Here is a 27,711-nt window from a genome sequence, read left to right on the forward strand (position 1 = left end):
TGGGTATTCATCCTTTCTGATGGCTACATAATATCCCATTGTATATATATACCATATCTTCTTTATCCATTCGTCTGTTGAAGGGCATCTTGGCTCTTTCCACAGTTTGGTGACTGTGGCCATTGTAGCTGTGAACATTGGGGTACAGATGGCCCTTCTTTTCACTACATCTGTATCTTTGGGGTAAATACCCAGTAGTGCAATTGTAGGGTCATGCAACTGCAGGCTCCTAGGGTAACTCTATTTTTAATTTCTTAAGGAGTCTCCACACCATTTTTTAAAGTGGCTGCACTTTTGGTGTAAATTTCTTGAGACTCTGGAGAGATGTGTGTATATATGCATTTGATTTCATCTTTCTGAATAGTATCTTTTTAAACAAATTTTTAATTTCAGGAGTTTTAGATTTGCAGAAAAACTGAAGATGGTATAGCTGCCATATTCCCCATAGCCGGTTTTCCCTACTGTTAACATTTTACTTTAGTTGGGTATATTTGTCACAGTGAATGAGCTAGTATTGGTACATTATTATTGACTAAAGCCCATATTTATTTAGATTTCCTTAGTTTCACTTAATGTCCTTTTTTTCTGTTCCAGGGTCCCATCCAGGATATATTGTATTTAGTCATGTCTCTTTGGACTCGCTAGATTATGGCAGTTTCTCAGATTTTCTTGTTTTTGACAACCTTTTGAATTTAGAGGAATATTGGTCAAGTAATTTTGTAGGATGTCTATCTGTTGGGATTTGTCTGGTGTTTTCTTTTTTTCTTTTTTTAAAGATTTTATTTATTTATTTGACAGAAAGAGAGAGAGAGAGATCACAAGGAGGCAGAGAGGCAGGCAGAGAGAGAGGGGGAACAGGCTCCCTGCTGAGCAGAGAGCCCGATGGCTTGATTCCAGGACCCTGAGACCACAACCTGAGCCGAAGGCAGAGGCTTAACCCACTGAGCCACCCAGGCTCCCCTTTGTATTGTTTTTGAATGCATCCTTAATCTCTGGCACTACAAAATGCAGCAGGCTCATCTTGTGTAACTTTCTGCCCCAGTTCTAGGATCAACCATTTCTCCAAGAATCCCTGGTTCCTTTTATTGGGGAATGGTATTAGAAATTGAGATCTGGGGCGCCTGGGTGGCTCAGTGGGTTAAGCCGCTGCCTTCGGCTCAGGTCATGATCTCAGGGTCCTGGGATCGAGTCCCGCATCGGGCTCTCTGCTCAGCAGGGAGCCTGCTTCCCTCTCTCTCTCTCTCTCTGCCTGCCTCTCTGTCTACTTGTGATCTCTCTCTCTGTGTCAAATAAATAAATAAATAATCTTTAAAAAAAAAAAAAAAAGAAATTGAGATCTGGGTAGAAATAGTATTTTTAAGACCTTTCTTCCTAATCCTCCCACCCTTTTTTTTTAAGCACACTTGCAGATTCAGCAAGTGGCCAAAAGTAGTCCCAGCCTTCTTGGAACTTTAGTAAGTCTGGAAATTCTGTGAGCAGTAAGGAGGGAGGTGGGATGGGGAGAGAGATGGTGCTAAAGGGCAGAGAATCTGGGCACTGGTGTTCTTGTCCAGATCCTTCAGGTCCCACCTCTGCATTAGGTCAGGCACATCATTATAGAGGAGCACAAAAAACACTCATTCTACTGTCTTTGTATTGTTAGCAAGGCCACGGTTATTTGGAGAGTCTGACATTGGGTACAGTCCTTTTACAAGGACCTTCCCGATACATTGTTCTTCGTGCCTAGCCTAGTTCCAGGAAAATTATCTCTGAAGATAAATTTGTGAGCTTTCATCAGAAAACAAATGATGTGTAACCAGCTTGGTTCTCATTGTAGTCTTTTAATGTTGGCTTCCAGAAAACTTAGAGCCAAGTATATTGTGTCCATATCATTTGCTTATTTCAGCTTCTTGATAGTGTACCTATTTGTTTCTTCCTCCAGGTGAACTCTGTATTCTTTTCATCCTAATTGCTTTATTTACCTAGTGTTTGGGCCTAAGCTGCTGCTGCTGCTGCTGCTGCTTTTTTTTTTTTTTTTTAAAGATTTTATTTATTTGAGGGGTGCCTGGGTGGCTCAGGCCCAGGTCATGATCGAGGGTCCTGTGGTCAAGCCCCGTATCGGGGCTCCCTGATCAGCAGGGAGCCTGCTTCTTCCTCTCCCACTCCCCCGTTTGTGTTTCCTCTCTCCCTGTCTCTGTCAAATAAATAAAAAGAAAAGAAAAGATTTTATTTATTTATTTGAGAGAGAGCATGAACAGGGGAGAGGGAGATGGAAACTCCCCGCTGAGCAGGGAGACTGATGTGGGACTTAGGATCATCACCTGAGGCAAAGGCAGATGCTTAACTGACTGAGCCACCCAGGAGCCCTTGGCCTAAGCTTCTTAAAGATGGTTTTCAAGTAGGCAGCGTATTATCTTGACTGTTTCATAGAAGAAATGGGAGCAGGCTTTAGGAGCAGGACCTGCTCAAGAACCTGTTTTCTGGCTGGGACCTAGAATGGTCTAAGAGAATCCAATTCTAAATGAGTTTATTTTCCCAGTGACCTGTATTTTCACTTACTTGACAGTTTCAGTGTGAGTATTCACATATTCTTGACATCAGCTACTCTGCTTATACAATTAACACTTTTTCCCTACTTACTAAGTTGTGAACTTTGGTTTGCTTTTCAGAAGGTGTTATCTAGAACAAATCTGTATTACTTCCCATTCCTTGATGTCATGTGAGCAAATTTTAATCATTTCATATTACCTTTTTTTAAATTAAGAACTTTATAATAAATATTAGAAGTGTTTATGTTTAAAGAAAAGTAAGTACTTTTTTAAGTGCTGTTACAGGATGTAAAAGTGGCAGTTATTTATCATAATACCAAAGTACGTTACTAAAATTTAAGAAAAAAAAAGTAGAATCTCTTAATTCTTGAGAAATCAGATGATCTTTTAAGGTGATCTATAATTAGAACACTTTAATTAGAGGAAATTTAAAACCATCATTTCAACCTTTTAGATTTTGCCAGCTAGTCATGAGCTTGGCTCAGTTTTCTATTTCTTAATTTTAGCTACCTGCTGATTTATGTAATTACGTTGAGGTTAGTGTATATGGTTTTTTTTTTTAGATCAATGGCGTGGGTCACACAGACATACACACACAGATCAGTGATTTGTCTCCTAAAAAGCTGCAAAGTTATGAACTACATGGGAAACCTACTGATTCTCAGAAAAATTCTAGGATCTCAGAATGCCCAACAGTTCTTAAAAGCCTAAACTGAAAGTTAATCTGTCATGTTGCCTGCCTGGATTTCCAGATAACTGGATAAACAACCGTCATATAGTTGTGTCTACTGAAGGTCATAGGGAGTATGGAAATGTGAAGGCCCTTAGGGAATTGTGATCATTATCACACACTTTCAGGGAGTTAATTTCATGGTAATAAAAGGTGTAGGCAGTGATGGGTCCTTTGCCTTCAACCTCTCCTAAAGCATTTGAGGCTTTGCCCTAGGATGAATCTTTAATACATTTTCTTTCAGATGTCATAGAAAGATGTCCTCTTTCAGATGTCAGATCGCCAAAGCAGGTGATTCTACCATAATTGTAGTTACCCAGTATGATGTAGCAAGGGACAGTTGAAGCAATTTTTACCCCTTCTGAGTACCAGAGTCTTTCAGAAAAATAAGGCTCACTTCTTAGTTTATTTTGCGGAGTGCTCAGTGGAGGATTTTGCTAATGCCTTAATAAGAGTTTTCTGTTTTTAAAGATTTTTTATTTTTGAGTGATCTCTACAACCAGTTTGGGGTTCAAACCCACAACCCTGAGATCAAGAGTCGCACGCTCTGCTGAGTCAGCCAGATGCCCCTTAATAAGACTTTCCTGACTTGGGGCGCCTGGGTAGCTCAATGGGTTAAAGCCTCTGCCTTCAGCTCAGGTCATGATCCCAGGGTCCTGGGATCGAGCCCCGCATCAGGCTCTCTGCTCAGCAGGGAGCCTGCTTCCCCTTCTCCTCTCTCTGCCTGCCTCTCTGCCTACTTGTGATCTCTGTCAAATAAATAAATAAAATCTTTAAAAAAAAAAAAAAAGACTTTCCTGACTTAAATAAATCTAGGCTTTTTTGTCATCTAGAGAGGCTCCTGTCCTTAAATTAGTAATTAAAAAAATTTTTTTTATCTATATATCTGTCTTATCTATTTGAGAGAGTGCAGACATGGGCAGGAGCAGGAGGGGCACAGGGAGACAGGGAGAGGGAGAGAATCCCAAGTAGGTGCCCCACTAAGTGTGGAGTCCATCACAGGGCTTGATCCCACAGCCCTGAGACCATGACCTGAGCTGAAACCAAGAGTCGTATGCTCAACCGATTGAGGCACCTAGGTACCCCAGGTGGATTTTTCCTGGGCTCGGTCCTTGCCTGACTTGTAGAGATGATGACATCTTTAATGACCGTTCAGTGCTGTATTCTTGACGCCGTGCCCTGCTGTCCTCCACTGGTTTCATCTACATTCAACATTTCTAATAACCTGTAAGCCTTTCCTTCTGCCTTATGGATTAAATTAGGGGCGCCTAGCTGGCTCAGATGATAGAACATATGCGACTCTTGATCTTGGGGTTGTAAGTTCGAGTCTCACGTTTGGTGTAGAGATTACTTAAAATCTTTTTAGGGGCAGGGAAAAAATAAAAAATAAATAAAATCTTTTTTTTTTTTTTTCTTTTTTAGAGAAATAAACTAGTTTGGTCAGCAAATCTGGAAGCTTTTTTTTTTTTTTTTTAAATCCAAATATGCCTTGGAGAAGTTCTACATTTTCTACAACTTTATTCATAGGAGTTAAACCTAAGTTAGAGGTTTTAGATCAGCTTGAAATGTGAAAATCTGTTATTCCTGCAGTCTTTTTGAACATCCTCTTTACTCTTAAGAATTGTTATGCTTTTGGGAGCTGGGGGATGGGGATGTGTGAGTATCTGGTGGGTGAACAGATCCTGAAGAAAGGAAGAGTGACACCACACTGGTAACTACATATTACTTTGAAATTTGATCAGTTCCCAGACCTTTTGCCCTATGTGTGTGTGTTCAAGGTTCTAAAGAAGTCCTTCCTTAAGTCTTTTCTTTTAATTGATTCGGGAAAAGTATTACATGAACAAGAGGCCTTTAGGAATCTTGAGGGCTAAATATTGTCTCCCCCTCGCAGATGATGTAGTTATTGCCGGCCTCAGGGCCTCGCCCTCATGAGTGCCCGCTGACACTTCCATGGTGGACACTGGCAGGCTGAACAGCGCAGCGTCCCACCTGAGAGGACTCTTCGGCGCTCTGACTTGCACCGACCCAAAGAATCCATCCCATTCTGTTAGTCTTTCTTGGCTTCTGTGCAGTCCATTCTTTCAGATGTTCCTTTTGTGGGAAGGCAACATGGAATGTGGGAAGAACATGGATTTTTTTTTTTTTTAAGATTTTATTTATTTATTTGACAGACAGTGATCACAAGTAGGCAGAGAGTCTGGCGGGGGGGCGAGGGGGGGGTGTGGAACCAGGCTCGCTGCTGAGCAGAGAGCCCGATGCGGGGCTTGATCCCAGGATCCTGGGATCATGACCTGAGCCAAAGGCAGAGGCCTTAACCCACTGAGCCACCCAGGTGCCCCAAGAACGTGGATTTTAGACTGCTTCAAATCCACATAGACAATTTATTAACTCTGCTGATGGGCAAGTTACTAAGTTTTCTCATCAATAAAATGGGATTAATAAGACAGGCCTCTCTGGGATTGTTGTGAAGATTAAATAAATATTATGTAATAACTTAATAATATAATTCCTTAATCCCCTTATCCTTCCAAACCACTCAGTTGCAGAACCTCAAGCCTAAATCACTTAATACTTTTTTCTTTGTTCCTGCATCCTGGTTGTTAAGCGTTGCCACTGGAAATCAGTGGTTCGTAATCTCAGCTGAGACCTCAGTGCCACCTAGCAATGCTTTGTGTAATTTTTTTTTAAAGATTTATTTTATTTATTTATTTGAGAGAGAGAGAAAGAGAGAGAACAAGCAGGGGAAGAGTAGAGGGAGAGGGAGAAGCCGGCTCCCCACTGAGCGGGGAGCCTGACTCAGGGCTCCACCTCAGGACCCTGGGATCATGACCTCACCCAAAGGCAGACGTGTAACTGACTGAGCCACCCAGGAGCCCCCTTTTATGTGATTTTAGTCAGCTTTCTTCTTGTCTTATGCAGAGGTCGGAAGTTGGTGGCCCAGAAGGACTTGGTTCTATAGACCTCTTTTGTTTGGCCTTGACATAGTTTTTCATATGTTAGGATTGGCTGTGAGGATTTAAAACTTGAGAGATTTCAAATAAAAGTGAAAATGTCTACCTTCTTTTGAAAAATTGGATGCTCTGAAAACCCAGCGTGACATGGCAGTCATTGGTTTTTCTCTTGAGACAGGCACATCATCTCACTTTGCCAAATTGTCCGTGACCTTGTGGACCTACATGGGCCCATTAGATTCAGTTACATTGCTCACTTGATCCTTGTGGACATTGACTTTTTGGTTTTATACTGTGGGCTCTCCCTCCTTAAAATCCCCTCAAATTTGTCCCCTTCTCCTCATACCCAAAGCTTTCACTGTTTCTAACCTGGAGTCCTAGAATAGAGTCATAATCCATCTTTTCATTGCTAGTATGATCCCTCTCGAGGGACTTGTCTTCACAGTATTATCAGATTCATCTTTCTAAATTGCAGACTGAACCACATCACTCTCTTGTTTCAGATTCTTCATTCACTGCCTTTCCATTTTGTACCAAATGAAGTTTAAACTCCCTAGCATGGTGTTGCATTTCTACATGATCTGGCCAGTACCGCTCTAGCCTCTTTAATCTCTCTGTTTCAGTTTCCTGCTATGGAACATAAGAGAAATAATAGTTCTTACCTATAGCATTATAATAAAGATGAAATTTAAAATGCATATAAAGCACTTGGCATAGTACTCAAGCTTTAGTAGGTACTCAGTAAATATTTGTTATTAGTATTATGATACTCCTGTATTTTTGTTTTGTGTTTTTCTGGACCCCAGGTCCTCATATTTGTCTTTTCTTCTACCATGAATGTTTTTATGTCCCTGTTTTTTCCCTTAATTGCAGCTCATCCTTCAGGACTTAGCTCACGTATACTCCCTGAACCTCCGTATCCCACAGCACCTGTGCTTACCTCTAGTAGTGCACTTTTGACATTACAGTGAAGTCTCATTTAGACTTTTAAGTTCTTTAAAAACAGAAGCTATCTTACTTATCCCTGTATTCCAGGCATCGACAAATTAATGATCCACATCATTCATTGCAGAAGATACTTGAGTAATATTACTACTGTTACTTTTAGGGAATTTAGAAAATGTTTCATAAAACCTTTTTTATTTTTTTTTCATTCCTTCATAAATTTATTAAGTCATTTGTTTTGAATCTATGCAATAAATACTGTCTTTTTAAAAAATTTATTTATTTATTTATTTATTTATTTTTTAAATTTTATTTTTTATAAACATATAATATATTTTTATCCCCAGGGGTACAGGTCTGTGAATCGCCAGGTTTACATACTTCACAGCACTCACCATAGCACATACCCTCCCCAATGTCCATAACCCCATCGCCCCTCTCCCAACCCCCCTCCCCCCATCAACCCTCAGTTTGTTTTGTGAGATTAAGAGTCACTTATGGTTTGTCTCCCTCCCAATCCCATCTTGTTTCATTTACTCTTCTCCTACCCCCTTAACCCCCCATGTTGCATCTCCTCTCCCTCATATCAGGGAGATCATATGATAGTTGTCTTTCTCCGATTGACTTATTTCGCTAAGCATGATACCCTCTAGTTCCATCCACGTCGTCGCAAATGGCAAGATTTCATTTCTTGATGGCTGCATAGTATTCCATTGTGTATATATACCACATCTTCTTTATCCATTCGTCTGTTGATGGACATCTAGGTTCTTTCCATAGTTTGGCTATTGTAGACATTGCTGCTATAAACATTCGGGTGCACGTGTCCCTTCGGATCACTACGTTTGTATCTTTAGGGTAAATACCCAGCAGTGCAATTGCTGGGTCATAGGGTAGTTCTATTTTCAACATTTTGAGGAACCTCCACGCTGTTTTCCAGAGTGGTTGCACCAGCTTGCGTTCCCACCAACAGTGTAGGAGGGTTCCCCTTTCTCCACATCCTCACCAGCATCTGTCATTTCCTGACTTGTTAATTTTAGCCATTCTGACTGGTGTGAGGTGATATCTCATTGTGGTTTTGATTTGTATTTCCCTGATGCTGAGTGATATGGAGCACTTTTTCATGTGTCTGTTGGCCATCTGGATGTCTTCTTTGCAGAAATGTCTGTTCATGTCTTCTGCCCATTTCTTGATTGGATTATTTGTTCTTTGGTGTTGAGTTTGCTAAGTTCTTTATAGATTTTGGACACTAGCCCTTTATCTGATATGTCATTTGCGAATATCTTCTCCCATTCTGTCAGTTGTCTTTTGGTTTTGTTAACTGTTACCTTTGCTGTGCAAAAGCTTTTGATCTTGATAAAATCCCAATAGTTCATTTTTGCCCTTGCTTCCCTTGCCTTTGGCGATGTTCCTAGGAAGATGTTGCTGCGGCTGAGGTCGAAGAGGTTGCTGCCTGTGTTCTCCTCAAGGATTTTGATGGATTCCTTTCTCACATTGAGGTCCTTCATCCATTTTGAGTCTATTTTCGTGTGTGGTGTAAGGAAATGATCCAATTTCATTTTTCTGCATGTGGCTGTCCAATTTTCCCAACACCATTTATTGAAGAGGCTGTCTTTTTTCCATTGGACATTCTTTCCTGCTTTGTCGAAGATTGGTTGACCATAGAGTTGAGGGTCTATTTCTGGGCTCTCTGTTCTGTTCCATTGATCTATGTGTCTGTTTTTGTGCCAGTACCATGCTGTCTTGATGATGACAGCTTTGTAATAGAGCTTGAAGTCCGGAATTGTGATGCTACCAACTTTGGCTTTCTTTTTCAATATTCCTTTGGCTATTCGAGATCTTTTCTGGTTCCATATAAATTTTAGGATTATTTGTTCCATTTCTTTGAAAAAAATGGATGGTACTTTGATAGGAATTGCATTAAATGTGTAGATTGCTTTAGGTAGCATAGACATTTTCACAATATTTATTCTTCCAATCCAGGAGCATGGGACATTTTTCCATTTCTTTGTGTCTTCCTCAATTTCTTTCATGAGTACTTTATAATTTTCTGTGTATAGATTCTTAGCCTCTTTGGTTAGGTTTATTCCTAGGTATCTTATAGTTTTGGGTGCAATTGTAAATGGGATTGACTCCTTAATTTCTCTTTCTTCTGTCTTGTTGTTGGTGTAGAGAAATGCAACGGATTTCTGTGCATTGATTTTATATCCTGACACTTTACTGAATTCCTGTACAAGTTCTAGCAGTTTTGGAGTGGAGTCTTTTGGGTTTTCCACATAGAGTATCATATCATCTGCGAAGAGTGATAGTTTGACTTCTTCTTTGCCGATTTGGATGCCTTTAATTTCCTTTTGTTGTCTGATTGCTGAGGCTAGGACTTCTAGTACTATGTTGAATAGCAGTGGTGATAACGGACATCCCTGCCGTGTTCCTGACCTTAGCGGAAAAGCTTTCAGTTTTTCTCCATTGAGAATGATATTTGCAGTGGGTTTTTCATAGATGGCTTTGATAATATTGAGGTATGTGCCCTCTATCCCTACACTTTGAAGAGTTTTGATCAGGAAGGGATGCTGTACTTTGTCAAATGCTTTTTCAGCATCTATGGAGAGTATCATATGGTTCTTGTTCTTTCTTTTATTAATGTGTTGTATCACATTGATTGATTTGCGGATGTTGCACCAACCTTGCAGCCCTGGAATAAATCCCACTTGGTCGTGGTGAATAATCCTTTTAATGTACTGTTGAATCCTATTGGCTAGTATTTTGGTGAGAATTTTTGCATCTGTGTTCATCAAGGATATTGGTCTGTAGTTCTCTTTTTTGATGGGATCCTTGTCTGGTTTTGGGATCAAGGTGATGCTGGCCTCATAAAATGAGTTTGGAAGTTTTCCTTCCATTTCTATTTTTTGGAACAGTTTCAGGAGAATAGGAATTAGTTCTTCTTTAAATGTTTGGTAGAATTCCCCCGGGAAGCCGTCTGGCCCTGGGCTTTTGTTTGTTTGGAGATTTTTGATGACTGTTTGAATCTCCTTACTGCTTATGGGTCTGTTCAGGCTTTCTATTTCTTCCTGGTTCAGTTGTGGTAGTTTATATGTCTCTAGGAATGCATCCATTTCTTCCAGATAGTCAAATTTGTTGGCGTAGAGTTGCTCATAGTATGTTCTTATAATTGTTTGTATTTCTTTGGTGTTAGTTGTGATCTCTCCTCTTTCATTCATGATTTTATTTATTTGGGTCCTTTCTCTTTTCTTTTTGATAAGTCTGGCCAGGGGTTTATCAATCTTATTAATTCTTTCAAAGAACCAGCTCCTAGTTTTGTTGATTTGTTCTATTGTTTTTTTGGTTTCTGTTTCATTGATTTCTGCTCTGATCTTTATGATTTCTCTTCTCCTGCTGGGTTTAGGGTTTCTTTCTTGTTCTTTCTCCAGCTCCTTTAGGTGTAGGGTTAGGTTGTGTACCTGAGACCTTTCTTGTTTCTTGAGAAAGGTTTATACTGCTATATATTTTCCTCTCAGGACTGCCTTTGTTGTGTCCCACAGATTTTGAACCGTTGTGTTTTCATTATCATTTGTTTCCATGAATTTTTTCAATTCTTCTTTAATTTCCTGGTTGACCCATTCATTCTTTAGAAGGATGCTGTTTAGTCTCCATGTATTTGGGTTCTTTCCAAATTTCCTCTTGTGATTGAGTTCTAGCTTCAGAGCATTGTGGTCTGAAAATATGCAGGGAATGATCCCAATCTTTTGATACCGGTTGAGACCTGATTTAGGACCGAGGATGTGATCTATTCTGGAGAATGTTCCATGTACACTAGAGAAGAATGTGTATTCTGTTGCTTTGGGATGACATGTTCTGAATATATCTGTGATGTCCATCTGGTCCAGTGTATCATTTAAGGCCTTTATTTCCTTGTTGATCTTTTGCTTGGATGATCTGTCCATTTCAGTGAGAGGAGTGTTAAAGTCCCCTACTATTATTGTATTATTGTTGATGTGTTTCTTTGATTTTGTTATTAATTGGTTTATATAGTTGGCTGCTCCCACATTAGAGGCATAGATATTTAAAATTGTTAGATCTTCTTGTTGGACAGATCCTTTGAGTATGATATAGTGTCCTTCCTCATCTCTTATTATAGTGTTTGGCTTAAAATCTAATTGATCTGATATAAGGATTGCCACTCCTGCTTTCTTCTGATGTCCATTAGCATGGTAAATTGTTTTCCACCCCCTCACTTTAAATCTGGAGGTGTCTTCGGGTTTAAAATGAGTTTCTTGTAGGCAACATATAGATGGGTTTTGTTTTTTTATCCATTCTGATACCCTGTGTCTTTTGATTGGGGCATTTATTTAGCCCATTAACATTCAGGGTAACTATTGAGAGATATGAATTTAGTGCCATTGTATTGCCTGTAAGGTGACTGTTATTGTATATTGTCTCTGTTCCTTTCTGATCTACTACTTTTAGGGTCTCTCTTTGCTTAGAGGACCCCTTTCAATATTTCCTGTAGAGCTGGTTTGGTGTTTGCAAATTCTTTCAGTTTTTGTTTGTCCTGGAAGCTTTTAATCTCTCCTTCTATTTTCAATGATAGCTTAGATGGATATAGTATTCTTGGCTGCATGTTTTTCTCGTTTAGTGCTCTGAATATATCATGCCAGCTCTTTCTGGCCTGCCGGGTCTCTGTGGATAAGTCTGCTGCCAATCTAATATTTTTACCATTGTATGTTACAGACTTCTTTTCCCGGGCTGCTTTCAGGATTTTCTCTTTGTCACTAAGACTTGTAAGTTTTACTATTAGGTGACGGGGTGTGGACCTATTCTTATTGATTTTGAGAGGGGTTCTCTGCACCTCCTGGATTTTGATGCTTGTTCCCTTTGCCATATTGGGGAAATTCTCTCCAATAATTCTCTCCAATATACCTTCTGCTCCCCTCTCTCCTTCTTCTTCTTCTGGAATCCCAATTATTCTAATGTTGTTTCATCTTCTGGTGTCACTTATCTCTCGAATTCTCCCCTCGTGGTCCAGTAGCTGTTTGTCCCTCTTTTGCTCAGCTTCTTTATTCTCTGTCATTTGGTCTTCTATATCACTAATTCTTTCTTCTGCCTCATTTATCCTAGCAGTGAGAGCCTCCATTTTTGATTGCACCTCATTAATAGCTTTTTAAATTTCAACTTGGTTAGATTTTAGTTCTTTTATTTCTCCAGAAAGGGCTTTTATATCTCCCGAGAGGGTTTCTCTAATATTTTCCATGCCTTTTTCGAGCCCGGCTAGAACCTTGAGAATCCTCATTCTGAACTCAAGATCTGACGTATTACCAATGTCTGTATTGATTAGGTCCCTAGCCTTCGGTGCTGCCTCTTGTTCTTTTTTTTGTGGTGAATTTTTCCGCCTTGTCATTTTGTCCAGATAAGAGTATATGAAGGAGCAAGTAAAATACTAAAAGGTTGGCAACAACCCCAGGAAAATATGCTTTAGCCAAATCAGAAGAGATCCCAAATCGTGAGGGGGGAGAAAGGGATAAAAAGAGGTTCAGAAAGAAAAAAAAAAAAATTAAAAAAAGAAAACCAATAAAGAAAAAATATAAAAAGGAAAAAATATATATATATTAGATAAACTAGTTAAAAAAACGTTAAAAAAGAAAAGGGTAAAAGTTAAAAAAATTTAGCAGGAGAAGAGGAAAAAAAATTGAAAAAGAAAAAAAATTAAATTAACTGCACGGCTAAAGAATGGCTAAAGAATCATGGAGAGAAAGCCATGAGTTCCGTGCTTTGCTTTCTTCTCCTCTGGAATTCCGCTGCTCTCCTTGGTATTGAAACTGCACTCCTTGGTAGGTGAACTTGGTCCTGGCTGGGCTTCTTGTTGATCTTCTGGGGGAGGGGCCTGTTGTAGTGATTCTCAAGTGTCTTTGCCCCAGGCGGAGTTGCACCGCCCTTACCAGGGGCGGGGCTGAGTAATCCGCTTGGGTTTGCTTTCTGGAGCTTTTGTTCCCTGAGCGCTTTCCGTAGAGTTCCGGAGGGCAGGAATAAAAATGGCGGCCTCCCAGTCTCCGGCCTGGAGGAGCAGAGAGCCCAGGGCCCCACTCCTCAGTGCACCCTCAGAGAACAGGGCCCAGTTACTCCCGTCACCCTGGCCCCAGCCACGCTCCAAGCTGACCAAGCCTGTGACCGGTTCAAGGTAACCCCGAGTTTAGAGCTCACTCCTCGGCTCTGTCTCTGTAGCCGGCTTCCCCGTTCTAATACCTGTAAGCTCTGCGACACTCAGCCACCCCCGATCCTTCTGTGACCCTGCAGGACCTGAGGCCACGCTGACCCCGTGTGGACTTCACCCCGGTTAAGCCTCTGGAGCGATGACCCTCAGCGGAACAGACTTTTAAAAGTCCTGATTTTGTGCTCCGTTGCTCCGCCACTTGCCAGGAGCCGGCCCCTCCCCCCGCAGTCTATCTTCCCGTCGCTTTGGATTCACTTCTCCGCCAGTCCTACCTTTCAGAAAGTGGTTGATTTTCTGTTTCTAGAATTGCTGTTCTTCTTCTCTTTGATCTCCCGTTGGATTTGTAGGTGTTTGTAATCTTTAGATAAGCTATCTAGCTGATCTCCTGCTACCTGAAGTAGTCTCAGCCTGCTACTTCTCCGCCATCTTGACTCCTCCCCAAAACCTTTTTTAATTAGCCCCTCATTTCAAATTAGTCTAGCAGTGAAAACTATTCTTTTTTTTTTTTTTAAAGATTTTATTTATTCATTTAAGGGAGAGAGAACACAACCAGGGAGGAGGGGCAGAGGGAGAGGGAGAAGCGGGCTCCCCGCAGAGCAGGGAGCCCAATGTGGTGAACGTAGGCACCCAAAAACTATTCTTTAGTTACTGTGTTTTTCCCCAAAATGAAATACCTTTATTTCTGACCGTAAGTGATACATACCTTTGTAGAAAATCGAAAGAAAGATAAATGTATAAAGAAGTCTTACTACTCGGGAAAAAGTAGTGTCATTAAAGTGCTTTAAATGCATAAGCTTTTGTGTTCTGCTCAGTTTTCACATTTAAAATCTCACCTGTAGAGACACCTGGATGGCTCAGTTGGTTAATTTGCTGCCTTTGGCTCAGGTCATGATCCCAGGGTCCCTGGATCGAGTCCTGCATCCGGCTCCTTGCTCGGCCAGGAGCCTGCTTCTCTCTCTGCTTCTGCCTGACACTCTGCCTGCTTGTGTGCTCTCACTCTCTCTCTCTCTCTAAAAAATAAATAAGTAAATAAATAAAATCTTTCAAAAAATAAAAGTAAATAAATAAATAAATAAAATCTCACCTATAAATGAATCTTACTTTACAGACAGCATTAGAACATCTAGTTTAAGGAAGCTACTGCTTTTGTGTTCCATATTGCAAGTAGCTTCCTGTCTTAAATAATGAAATGTGCCTTCAGCCAGGACAGCCGTGAGCCCCAGTAAAGAAGTTGCAATCCAGTGTGTCATACTACTGTGTCATTCCCTTGTTTTATATATGACCATTCACTTACCAGTGTATGCCACATCATCTGCGCTTACAGGCCATTCTCTGCCAATGGAGCAGTTTCAGTTTGGAGAACTAAAGCTAACAATCTAGAAGAAAGAAATTATCACTGGTGGAAGCTAAGGATGCCTTTTTAAGGACAGATTTCTTGTTTATCCCCCATGTCTTTCTGCCACCCCATTTGACCACTGACATAATTGATGTGAAATTTGGAGTCGATCTTCCAGACTCTTTTCCACGCATACCTTCTTTCCTTCTCTTTTTGCATCAGATATCTCATTTCCATTCTCTGCCTCCACCTCTACCCCATCAAAATTTGTTTTATAGAAGAGATGTGTTTGTTTTAAACATATAATGTATTACTTGTTTTAGAGGTACTAGGGGTACAGGTCTGTGATTCATTGGTCTTACACAATTCACAGCACTCACCATAGCACATACCTTCCCCAGTGCAGATCACACCGCCACCCCATCCCTCTGAGCACCCTCCTCCTCTCCAGCAACCTTCAGTTTGTTTCCTGAGACCAAGAGTCTCTTAAGTTTTATCTCCTTGTCTGGTTTTATCTTGTTTCATTTTTCCCTCCCTTCCCCTGTGATCCTAGAAGACATGTGTTCTTCTATGTCTTTCTCCTTTTTGTAGTACGTTCTTCTGGTAATTGTCCACTTCATTTTTGTGACCTGTCTCTTTCTAGGTATTGATACTGGTATACATTTTCTATAGCAAACTTTTGCTAATAAGCCCAATTTATATCAGTTGTATTGCCTTTTTAGTATGGTAAGACATTCAGTGGCAGTGACGTTTTAGCCTTAAGTGTGGCTATATGTATGTTTGAAGGAAAGAAATTTGCTGTATTTGGGTTTCATCTTCTAATCCAGTTCCTGTCTTTAAGAAGGGACTGAACATAGTCATCATAATGAGAAATATCAACTGTCTTCCTAAACATTGTTTCTTCCCATTCTCCAGTTTCTATTAAGTTCTCTTCCCCAATGTTATTTACTTCCTGTTCTTACTTACCTTTTATTTTAGATCACAGATTCTGCTGGTCATATTCTATACTCCAAGGAAGATGCAACCAAGGGGAAATTTGCCTTTACCACTGAAGATTATGACATGTTTGAAGTGTGTTTTGAGAGCAAGGGTAAGTAATCAGAGTGTTTTCCCTGAATTAAGTGTCTCCTCTCAAGTTAGAGCCTGAACTTTCTCTCTTGGGCTATTGGGAAAAGGAAAAGAAACTACATTTGTTGATGTCTTTCACACATAGGAGTGAAAGTTGGCTAATCAGCTGAGTTCTTCATGTACAGGAGTAGGCATTTCTTCAATGCTGTGACATATCTGGCTTGAATGATAGAGGCGAATTCCATATAGATGCTGGAATATAATGCATTTATATATATGCTAGTGACACATTTTCTCAGGGATCAGAAATAAGGCCTGTCTGACAAACAATATATGGCAAAGTTAGAAATACTTTCGGTTTCCAGAGCATTTTCCTAGTTCTATCTTGGTGTGGATTCTTCTGTGCATCTCAAGGTCAAGACCCCATAGTACTGTTCAGTCTGAATACTTGATGGCTTCTGTGCTTAGTAACGGGTGAAAAGGCAGACTCCTTTTTACTCCCTATTCATTAGCTTAAAGGACACTAGACTCTAAAAGTTTAATGCGTTTGTAATTGTTATATTAGTTGGGACCCTTTTGGGCTGCAGGATGTAAAAACTCAAAGTGTCTTAAAGAAAAAGAAGAGAGAGATCGTTGGACTCTCTGAACTGGGGACTTTGCAGTGGGGTGCTGACCTCAGGCCCAGCGGCATCTTGGTGTTTCAACAGTGTCATTGGAACTCTACCTCTCAGTGTTTCCTTTCCTTGCCTCCATTTAATTTTAGTCTCGGGCTTCTTCTGTGTAGTAGCAAAAGGACTTCTGCCAGTTTTACATTTGTAGAATATTCAGAACATAGGATCCTGGAAGAAGAGCGAGCACCTTTGCTAAAACAGTGTCAGTGGATTCCCTTCCCAGGGCAGCAGACAAACCAGCTGCTTTTGACAGTTCATCAAGAATTGACTCCCTTGATCTAAAGTTGGTCAATCTAGCCTAAAAGCCAACGGAGGTTGTCAGAAGTAAAGGGGCGAATAGATGAAAAATTTTAAAAAATTAAAGGATTTTAATGGTGATTTCATCACTGATACCCTTCTGTCTGCTCCCACTGGTGCCAGTTCCAGGATGTCTCAACTATATTCTAGACATTTCCACATGGTTGTGCCACTCTTGCCTCAAAACCAAGGTGTCTCAGACTGTGTTCACAAGCCTCCCTTTCAAACGAATTCCCCCTCTTACTAGTGTTAACTACTATCCTCCCAGTTACTTGGGCTCACATTTTGAAGTTATTCTTGCGTTTTTCAGCCTATCATCGAGTTATACTGATACTTCTTTCAGAATATCTTCTGTGTCTGTATCTGTCACCACACAAATGTGAACTCTTTTAAATCATGGATTGTGTTGGGGCGCCTGGGTGGCTCAGTTGGTTAAGTGGCTGGCTCTTGATTTTGGCTCAGGTCATGAGTGATCTCGGGCCTGGGATCGAGCCCTGCGTTGGGCTCCGTGCTGGACGTGGAGCCTGCGTAAGATTTTCTATCTCCCTCTCCCCCTGCTGTACCCCCCAAATACATATGTGTGTATATATATGTGTAAATGTATACACACAACAGTATAGTCAGCGCTCAATTTCTAGTTTCATTTATATTGATATGGAAACAAGATACCTTATAGTCTTTAGAGCAGCTTTTAAGATATTGTCCATTTGGGGCACCTGGGTGGCTCAGTGGGTTAAAGCCTCTGCCTTCGGCTCAGGGTCCTGGGATCGAGCCCCGCATAGAGCTCTCTGCTCAGTGGGGAGCCTGCTTCCTCCTCTCTCTCTCTGCCTACTTGTGATCTCTGTCTGTCAAATAAATAAATAAAATCTTAAAAAAAAAAAAAGAAATTGTCCATTTGACAGAGAAATGCAGAGAAGTTTGGTGTTTGTTTTGTTTTTAACAAAAGGGACCCTTTAGGGCCATGATGTCAGCTAAGGGGCTAGGCTAGCTGGTCTGTGCAAGAGACCCTGTGGTCTAGACTGAGAATAGCCAGAGGTCTGTGGTTTCATGGTTTCACTTGTGTTTGAATAATGCTAATGCTGTGCTGTGGCAACAGAGAGATGTTGGGAAGAGTCTGTTAAGAAGAAAATATTTTCATCTTTTGGGCCAGGTGGGGTTGTAAGCTGATTCAGTTTCATAATTTTTTAAATGAGGAAGGAGAAGCAAAAATCTGCACTGCATCTGTTACGGGCCAGTGCTGTGATCACGATTACACATTGGATTTGAGGGAAGAGATCTCCCTCTCTGGGTGCCACTTTTTGTTTTGTTTTGCAGACTGACTGGTTTAATGCTCAGAAGGCATCTGTGACTTAGTTTCTTAGTCCTACCTAAGTAGTGTTATTTCTGTTGCTTTCTCTCTCTTTTTTTTAATTTACATTTTTAAAAAGATTTATTTATTTTTGAGTATTTTGTTTATTTATTTGACAGAGAGACAGCAAGAGAGGAATATTAGCAGACGGAGCGGAAGAGGGAGAAGCAGGCCCCCCGCTGAGCAGGGAGCCTGATGCAGGGCTTAATTCCCAAATCTTGGGATCATGACCTGAGCTGAAGGCAGACACCCAAACTGAGCCACCCAGGCACCCCAAGATTTTTATTTATTTATTTGTCAGAGAGAGAGACAGAGCATAAGCAGGGAGAATGGCAGACAGATGGAGAAGCAGGCTCCCTGCTGACCAAAGAACCTGATGTGGGAGTCAGTCCCAGGATCCTGGGATCATGACCTGAGCTGAAGGCAGATGCTTAACCATCTGAGCCACACAGGCACCCCTGATGTGCATTTTTAAAAAGATTTTTATTTTATTTTTAAGTAATCTCTTAACACCCAATGTGGGGCTCAAACTCAACCCAAGACCAAGAGCCACATGTGCTACCAACTGAGTCAACCGGGTGTCCCTCTGTTCCTTTCAGGTTGATCCTTCTAATCTGTCTAAAAGAACTTCTTAACTGTCTTTTATTTTTTATTTTTTTTTTTTTCTTAAATTTATCTGACAGAGATCACAAATAGGCAGAGAGGCAGGCAGAGAGAGAGAGAGAGAGAGAGAGAGAGAGGAGGAAGCAGGCTCCCCGCTGAGCAGAGAGCCCAATGCGGGGCTCGATCCCAGGATCCCGGGATCATGACCTGAGCCGAAGGCAGAGGCTTTAACCCACTGAGCCACCCAGGCGCCCCCTTAACTGTCTTTTAAACATCCATACTCATTTCAGTGTTTGAGCCCTTGCCTGTGCTTTGCCCTTTGCCTAGAGTACTTTGTCCTTGACTTCAGGTGCTCTCTCTATTTAGTAAAGTCAGTCCACAGCTACTCCCTTCCCTTCTCTAACCTTTACTCCATAGCTGGGATTATCTGAACTGGGTTTTTCCTCTTCAGATTTTTACTGCTTTGCATTTGGATCATAGCTCTTATGCATGCTTGTCTTAGATCCCCATCGAATTGTTTGAAGGCAGAGATTGTAATTCAGTCACCTAGTGTGTTCTCACTGAGTAGTTATTGAATTGACTTCAGTCCATTTCAGAAGCTTCAAGACGCAGAGTGTAGTACTGTTCTCTCTGGCTTGTAGTTTGGAGAACTCCCCTGCTTAAGTGGCAGCGTTGCCCTAAACTCCTAATTCCATGTAGGCAGGGTTTTTAAAAAGAATTGATTGATTGATTGATTGATTGATTGTCAGAGAGAAGAGAAAGAGAGAGAGAGAGCGCACACGAGCACACAAGCAGGGGGAGTGGCAGGCAGAGGGAGAAGCAGGCTCTGAGCCTGACGGGATGTCCTGGGACTCTGGGATCATGATCTGAGTCAAAGGCAGACGCTTCATCAACTGAGCCACTCAGGTGCCCCCCATGGAGGCAGTTTTCTATTTCATAAATAATTACGTGAATTCCTGGGGACTGAGGCTAAGCAGTTTTCTGGGACTCTTGACTCTTTTTTTTCTCTCCTACCTGTTGATTTAAGATTAAATTCTTTTTTATCAAGCTGAATCAATTTACCTTTTCTAATATGAGCCTAGCTCTGTTGGCACTCCTGTCCCAAATAGACATTTCTCTTTCTAAGTAGCATCCCTGAAAATTGTACTCTTCTTTACAAGTGTTTTTCTTGGGCTGTTCTCTTTTAAGTGTTTTGTGGGTCCTATAACATTTTACCGACCTACTAAAATGTCCTTACATTGAACCAAAAGGCTTGAATTAAAGTGGAATATTAGCTAAATTCTGTGATGTTTTCAGTACTCATGTTTATGTTAAGTAAATCCAAGCTTAGCATATACCCAATAATCCTTTTTTTCAAAATTTGACAGGGCACCCTTTTCATGTGGAAACAGACCTTTCAATCTTAGTTGGTGCCCCACTACCTATTGGTCTATATGCCACTCAGTTTTATACTGTTTTGACTTGACTTTTATTTCCTAATCCAGTAAGCCTATATATTGTCTCTTCTGCTCCTCTGTCCCTGTGCAGTACCAGCTGCAGTGTCTTGTGTCCTGCCGGCTCAGAGATGTTTGCCAGCAGCATGTTCTCGTTGCTTTCCGGCACCCCACACAGATAGAGGCTTTGTCTGGAATGCTGGTGATTTTAGCAAGAGCCAGGAATTTTCTGCAGCTGAGTAGGGGGAGGAGTTGTGGCTGTTTCCCTCTATTGAGAGGGTAGGGGTTAGAGAGAGGGAGGGTGGGTGGGTGATTTCCCGGAATTTTAAATATTCTACACAGTGAATCTTTTTATTTCCTTCTCAGGAACAGGGCGGATACCTGATCAACTCGTGATTCTAGACATGAAGCACGGAGTGGAGGCGAAAAATTACGAAGAGGTATGTCCTGCTCTAACAGCCAGTAGTAGTGTGCTGTGCTATGAGGCTTCTGTGACCCAGTCAGGCCAACTGGCTGTGCTTTGCCCAGAAGGCTTTTGTTTTCTCAGCAGTCATGTGACAACCAGCTACAATCTTATTGATACAAAAAGTTGTGTTAACAGCCTTGAACAATAATCTGGCTGTGGCTTTGGCCAAATGACTGAACCAACTACCCCATAGACAGTGTTGGTGTGTAGGGACCACCTGGGTGGCTCAGTTCATTAAGCATCTGCCTTCAACTCAGGTCATGATCTCAGGGCCCTGGGATTGAGCCCCATGTTGGGCTCCCTGTTCAGTGGAGAGTCGGCTTCTCCCTCTCCTTCTCCTCCTTCCCCTGCTTGTAGGTGTACTTTCTCTCTCTTTCTTTCTCTCAAATAAATAAAATCATTTAAAAAACCCCAAAGCCACAAGAACTATTTAAGACTGGAGGATTGGTCTTTACAGAAAGTTGAGTGTTTTTACCCAGATCAGAAATCGTCTTACAACAGGACCTGAAAGTATGAAGAAGAGGTGGGGGACAGGAAATGTAAATGGTTTTTTAAAGAATGTAAACTAAATAAAAGAAAGTTGATTTAAGTGATTTGAGAGAATTTTCATGGGACTGGTGGACCCACAGAAAGTTGCTCCATCTTTGGTCAGGACCTGGGAGGGAAATGTCCTAAAATGGAAGAAGATTGGAAGTGACCAGCTAATTCTCCAACAGGAAGTAGCAGTACAACAATTGCAGCTCAAGTCTTTCCTCTTTTTCATAGTTCAGATATCCAGTAGAAGAACACAAGGCTGAGTTATTTGTAGGTGATGAACAGGAGGGAGGGAGGCACTAGAGGTAGTGAATGGAAGATAGTTCCTCGTAGAGACTTTGAATTGCTTTGTTTCTGTGTCTAAGCTGGTTTAGTTAAAAAACAGAAAGAAAGCAAAAGAGCCTCTTTATTTGATGAAATGAAGAGTAAATTGAAATAATCCTTTTTAAACTTTGATGGTTGAGGGCAGTCTTAATTATATTTAAATAAGATATTGTAAAAATGCTATTGTAAGGTAAAAAAGAGAAAATCTTGTTGCAGTTTTTCTGAGGTAGAAGAGTAGGTAAGATGATTTTCAGTTTTCGATGACTGCTGCTGTCTTCTTAACTTGACACCACTCTCTAAGCCAGCGTGCATTGTTACACCAGAAATTTTACCTGTTGTAACTTTTTCCTCCTGATACGATGGCTGCCATTATATTAAGTAATAGGGCACGTGATGAGACATTAGATACCATTTTTCCCTCTAAAACAGAGGGCATTATTGTGAGTTTACATGGAAAATGATGTGGACATCTCTGTCACAAAGCATATTAGAACTCCTGTTCCTCCTGGAATGTCTACCATCCTTGGACTTTGTTGACATTGGGGAAGGACTTTTATCTTTCCTGACCTTCTGCTTAACCCAAGAGGGGAATCCCTAGCAGAAAGGAAACCACAGACTTCCTTTGCCTGCTTCCTGCTTTGGAAGTCTGGCACGTCTTAAGCGTCATTACGCACATAGTTACAACACAGCTCTAAATTTTGTTTCTTAACCAAGAAACTAACTCCTGCTACTACTCTTTTTGGCGACCTTACCACCAGCCCCCCCCCCCCCCCCCCCAAAGCAAACTGAGGCAGAGGAGAAGTGGTTTCAACACAGGCAAAAAGCAGCCCTTTCCTCAGTCAGTGGCTAGGCTCCCTTGAATCTTGCTTAGAAATAGCTGTTACTTGTCTCTCAGCAAGTGCCTGTGACAAGAACATGAATAATAGAAACACTTGTTCTCTGGTTAATTACCAGAGAGCACTGAGTGTATGTAGAGGTTCTGAGGCATTTAATTTCAGGCCCTTGAAGTAATAGCTTTTATCTCCAGAGGATTTGGGCCTGTTGGTATAAACATTTGGCTTTAGGGAGGTGGCACATTTCTTTAAGTTTCTCCCTCACAGCTGTGGGCTTCATGATTCTAAAGTCCCTTGTGGTTTTGTAAAATTGAATAGTAGTCAGTGTTTCAGTAGCTGGGCCAGAGGGCTCCAATGCCTGCTAAATTGTTACAGAGGATTTACTTAATTAGTGCATGTGAAGTTAGTATGTAAACAGTACAAATGTAAGATGATATTTAGAAGCTGGAATGGTTGTCCTGTTGTAAAGAAGCATATTGTAGTTTGAATTCTTTAAAGAGTTCAGAATGCTTATGCCCTCAGAAATAAAGCACTTTTGATTTCCTGTGTTGAATTTTAAGGACCTTTCACCACTGTCTTTTGCCCATGGTTGGGGGAGGGGGGGCACATCTGTATAGAGTCGGTATGTGAATTGAGCCAGTATAGTTTTTTTTTTTTTTTTTTTTTGAGTTTGTGGTCTGTGGAACTAGAGCAGCTGCTTAGGAGAAGTAATTGTCTAATCCTGCAGTTGCGGAAATGAAGGCAGTAACTATCCCACGAAGAAGGAGCTATCTGACCCATCCTCTAACTCTGGGGCAGTGTATGTCCCTTCTTGATGTGGATGTCTGCATTTTCAGCACAACTAAAATCCTCTTGTGCCTGTGAGTTCTGTTAGTGTGTCATTTGCTGTCAACGTGTATACCAAAAACAGTTGCCCTTGTTGGAGCAACAGCTGAAGACTTTCCAAAAGTTCTACTTTTTTTGAGTGCACTTAGGGAGGAAGAACTCTGGTTCTGTGTACTAGCTCCAAAATACTTCTCTTGACAGGAGCTAAATGGAATAATGTATGGGCAAGGAACCCGACCCATAGTTTGGTTAGTTCAGTGGATTTTGCTCCCTTTGCCTACCCTTTCTGGAAACTCTGACAAAGTAAATAGGATCATGCTAAATTCCATATAACCCTAAGATTGGCCGTATAGTCTGGCCTTATGTTGGCACATTCTTGACCTTTTGAGCTTCTGTGAAGAGGCTTGTGATTCACATATCTCCCCACACAAGTAGACTTGTCTTTGGCTGAGGTCTGCCTTCTTTATCTTCATTATGGAGACTAGATGATCTCCGCTGTTACTCTTCTAAAATTTGGGGGGCTCTGGTGGGGAGTGTGGAGGTAACAGCAATTTGACTGTAATTGGCTTACCACAAGAAGCTTCTCTTGAGTTTCAGTGCTCCACCAAGGAAAACAATCCAATAATTCTCTATAGAGAGGTCGGTTTCATGTGTGTTTTAAGAAGTTTTTCAGAGAATGTTTCCTTGGTGTAATTACATATGACTCTGAATTCTAGGTTCAGGTCATCAATAGGGCAGTGGAAGATTTGGATATGGCTTAAGAAGGGTAATTTGGGGGCGCCTGGGTGGCTTAGTGGGTTGGGGCCTCTGCCTTCGGCTTGGGTCATGGTCCCAGGGTCCTGGGATCGAGCCCCGTGTCGGGCTCTCTACTCGGCGGGGAACCTGCTTTCTTCTCTCTCTGCCTGCCTCTCTGCCTACTTGTGATCTCTGTCTGTCAAATAAATAAATAAAATCTAAAAAAAAGGGGGGGGGTAATTTCACGTATTTTTGGAAATATGCAGGGAAAGGCTTTCTGAATTGCATCTTTTCCAAGCAGTCCTGACCACCGCAGATGAGAGATAGCATGGTAGGGAAGACTTTCTCCTGAGCACTAGGTCAGAGTAGATGCAGAGCGCTCTGAGGAAGCCTTTCTTCAGGACACCAACAACACTTATTAATCTCCTATGAGAAACTTGGCTCTTCTGAAGAAGGCATCAAATGGGGATGCTACACAAAGTATACATTGTGTGAGTTCAGGGGCCAAACTAGCGTGGGGAAAAAAACAATGTGACTATGACAATATATGATTATTAATTATGTGGCACGGTCTGAGTGCTGTAGGACTTTAGGAAAGAGGGAGTGGGTGTTGACGGAAGTGGTTAAAGGAAGCTTCATGGTTAAGGCTTGAAAGATAGGAAGGATTTGGGTACACTGAGCAGATAGGCTTTTGGAAGTCAAAGGTATGGTTTTGCTTGCATTTTACAGCAGCAGAGCTTTGCAGTTCTGATGCTGAATAAATGCTCTGGTGACCTTGTCTAGGCATTCAAGAGACCGTGGATCTGCTAGGCCTGGTGTTCCACCCAGTGGACTTGATTAACTGTGGAAACTTGAGTTTCATTTGTCAAATGAACTCCTTTGTAGCTCTAGTACTCTTCATTGAATGGCCATTGTACAGTTTACCGGGGAAATGCTACCCTCTAGTGGACAACCTCTGGTACATAACGTCAAGTAGGCTTTGCTTTCATCAAGCTGTTGGCAAAATATAGAGATCACCTTTCCAGTCTGAGTAGAGAGAAGTAAGTAGACTGGAATAATGGCGTGCAGTCGTGAAACAAGCATAATTTCACATTCTTACAGACAGTTTGAACATTAAATCACACATTTTAGGAAGAGCAGAACAACAGTCAGTGGGGATTTTTGATACAGGTGTTCTTGTTATCTTTTTGTACTGACTATGATAAAAATCTTGATGATACTCATTGAATACTTAGTCCTGGGCAAGCGAAGAGGGTCTTCCTGAGAATAGTGACGACAATTTGCATAACATTTTACTCTCTTAGTCTGTAAAAATTAAAATAATAGCATGAAACCAGGGAAGTTTGACTAGTAAACTGGACAACTTACCCAGATCCTTGTGGCCTAATATAGCTTGATCACTTCACCTTTGATCCAGAAAAAACTTAGTGGAGTCTGCTAGTCTCCTTCATCAAACCTTTAGTACCTTCAGAATAAAATATAAACTCAGACTTGGATTCCAGTCTCCACTCCTATCAAGCTCTGAGAACTTGGGCAAGTTATTTAACACTTTGAATCTTAATTTACTCATCTGAAAATTTTAGGGATAATAATATTCACCTTATATAGGGTTAGGAGGATTAAGCAAGATTATAAGGGATAAAATATATACACATTGTAGATATATACTGATAGATCTAATTCTCTATACTACTTTCTTCATCCTCTGCTCAGTTGAGCTCCACCCGAATTTTTGAGCATTATATTTGCGATTACCAACCACCCTCCCCCAAGAATGGGTGTGTGTTGACACATGAGTACACGCACACACGCACACAGATCAGACAATGTACAATCTAAACAAGGTCTGCCTGCAGTGTCCTCCCTCTGTGTTTTGGTTTGCAAGTTTCCCCTCAGCCTTGAATGTCTTTCTCTCTCAAAATCCTACGTCATTTGTGAGACCCACCTCACCCGCTTCCTGTTAAGCTTTCCTTTATCCTCACAACTAAGATTAATCTTGGGCTATTTTCTTTCCTTTTCACTTTTAATGTGTGCCTATGTTGTAGACATTAATATATAATGCCTTATATTATGGTTATAGTTTTTTATATGAGCCTCCCCACCAGACTATGAGCTTCTTAGGAGCAGAGATCATCATTTATCTTTGTTCCTTGCACGTAGTAAGCACTCAAGAAAGCACTGTGGTTAGGGTCTTAAAATGTTTTTGGTTTTTTTTTTAAAGACCGCTTTGTACATTTTTTTTTATCTCTAGGTGTAGATTAAATGTAAATATATATCCATTATTACTGTTATTTTCCATTCAGTATCCACGATGTGTTAGATGGTTGGAATAGAAAGTTGGTTTTCAACATTGTTTGAGTCTCTTGGCAGTTCTTTAACTTTCCTAGATTTAAAATTAATATCAAGTAAATAAAGCTGTTTGTTAGGCAGAGATGTGTTTTAGGGAAAGAGACCTTCATCCCACTCATAGGAGGCTGAAAATAATTTACCAAATTAAGGAAAGGGTTGAGTAAGGGTTATTTCATTGAGGAAATAACATCAACAGCATTTCCAACATCAAGGAAAATGGGAATTGGGCTGTTTGGTTATGAATAGAACTAGAGTTTGGAGTAGGACCTCTACTGGAAAATAGTTGGGGAATTGAATGATTAAGTAAACAATGGCCTGTAGGCAGTATGGAATCCCGGGTAGCAGTTAAGAAGAACAGGTAAATCTATAAGCACATAAGTTTTTGGAAAGATCTTATTAAATGAAAAAAAAGCAAGCTGTGGACAATGTGTGCAGTAGGCCCCCCATTAATAAATATGTTTTTAATTGTGTGTTTCTGTGTCCATTTATATGCACACCAAAGCATAAATAGCGTGTATCTTTCTAGCAAGGTCTAGAAAGATACACACCAAATGCATGACCATGGTTACCTTTGAGAAGGAATGTGTGAGTAATGGGAATTGAGGAGCCATGTGAAGGTAGGCTTTTTGTTTTTGTTCCCTTTGCTTCTGAATAGTTGACATGTGTAGCAAGAGAGCATGTTTATGTGTTGCCTGTACAACAAAAAAATAAATGAAACATCAGAAAAGGAAAGGATTGGGAGCAGGATTTTTGGTCTGTAATTTACAAAGGCCATCCTCAATATCAAGTTTACTTGGTTTTTCAGGTTTTAGGGCATTTAGGTTTTAGGCATTTGGCCTATTGTCATTTAACAAAAAAGGTGAGGAGGGTTAGAAGTAGTCTTCAAAGTGTTTTTTGTTTTTTTTGTTTTGTTTTGTTTTTGTTTTTGTTTTTGTTTTTTAAGAATATTTTCAGGGGCGCCTGGGTGGCTTAGTTGGTTAAGCTTCTGCTATCAGCTCAGGTCAGGATTGCAGGGTCCTGTTGGGCTCCTTGCTCAGCGGGGAACCTGCTTAATCCCTCTCCCTCTGTGGCTCCCCCTGCTTGTGCTTGCTCCCCCCCTCCCCGTCAAATAAATAAAATCTTTAAAATAAAGAATATTTTCAGCTGGCAGAGGCATGGCCATAGTTTCATCTCCAGTTCTTTTTGCAAGTTTCTATTTAGAGAGCCCTAAATCATTTATTGCTAAAGAAATTTCATGCCATTGCTTTTATACTATCTCATTCAGGAAGCTTTGGAGATAAAAGTATAAACCAGGAGGGAAAATGTTAAACAGGCGAAAACTGAGCTTATTTTATATATATATATATGTATCTATATATCTATATAGATATATATATATGTATCTATATAGATATATAGATATATATATATGTATCTATATAGATATATAGATACATATATATATATCTATCTTGTATTGATAGCTTTTCCCTGGGGAATTTTTTTGCTCTGTGGCTCTATACGAGATGAACAGATGCGTATTCTAAATTA

General features: G+C 40.8%; 1 protein-coding gene across 1 annotated transcript in view; it reads left to right on the forward strand.

The window, feature by feature from the left end:
* LOC111148703 (transmembrane p24 trafficking protein 10) overlaps positions 1-27,711 on the forward strand; it is a 46,196-nt gene that overhangs the window by 12,634 nt on the left and 5,851 nt on the right. The window contains exons 2-3 of the mRNA XM_022505497.1: positions 15,674-15,785; positions 20,482-20,555. Coding sequence (XP_022361205.1) covers positions 15,674-15,785; positions 20,482-20,555 — 186 coding nt within the window. The remainder of the gene's footprint in view (positions 1-15,673; positions 15,786-20,481; positions 20,556-27,711) is intronic.

Source organism: Enhydra lutris, unplaced genomic scaffold (genome assembly GCF_002288905.1).
Source record: "Enhydra lutris kenyoni isolate GAN:26980312 unplaced genomic scaffold, ASM228890v2 scaffoldscaffold20, whole genome shotgun sequence".
NCBI classification, from domain to species: Eukaryota; Metazoa; Chordata; class Mammalia; order Carnivora; family Mustelidae; genus Enhydra; species Enhydra lutris.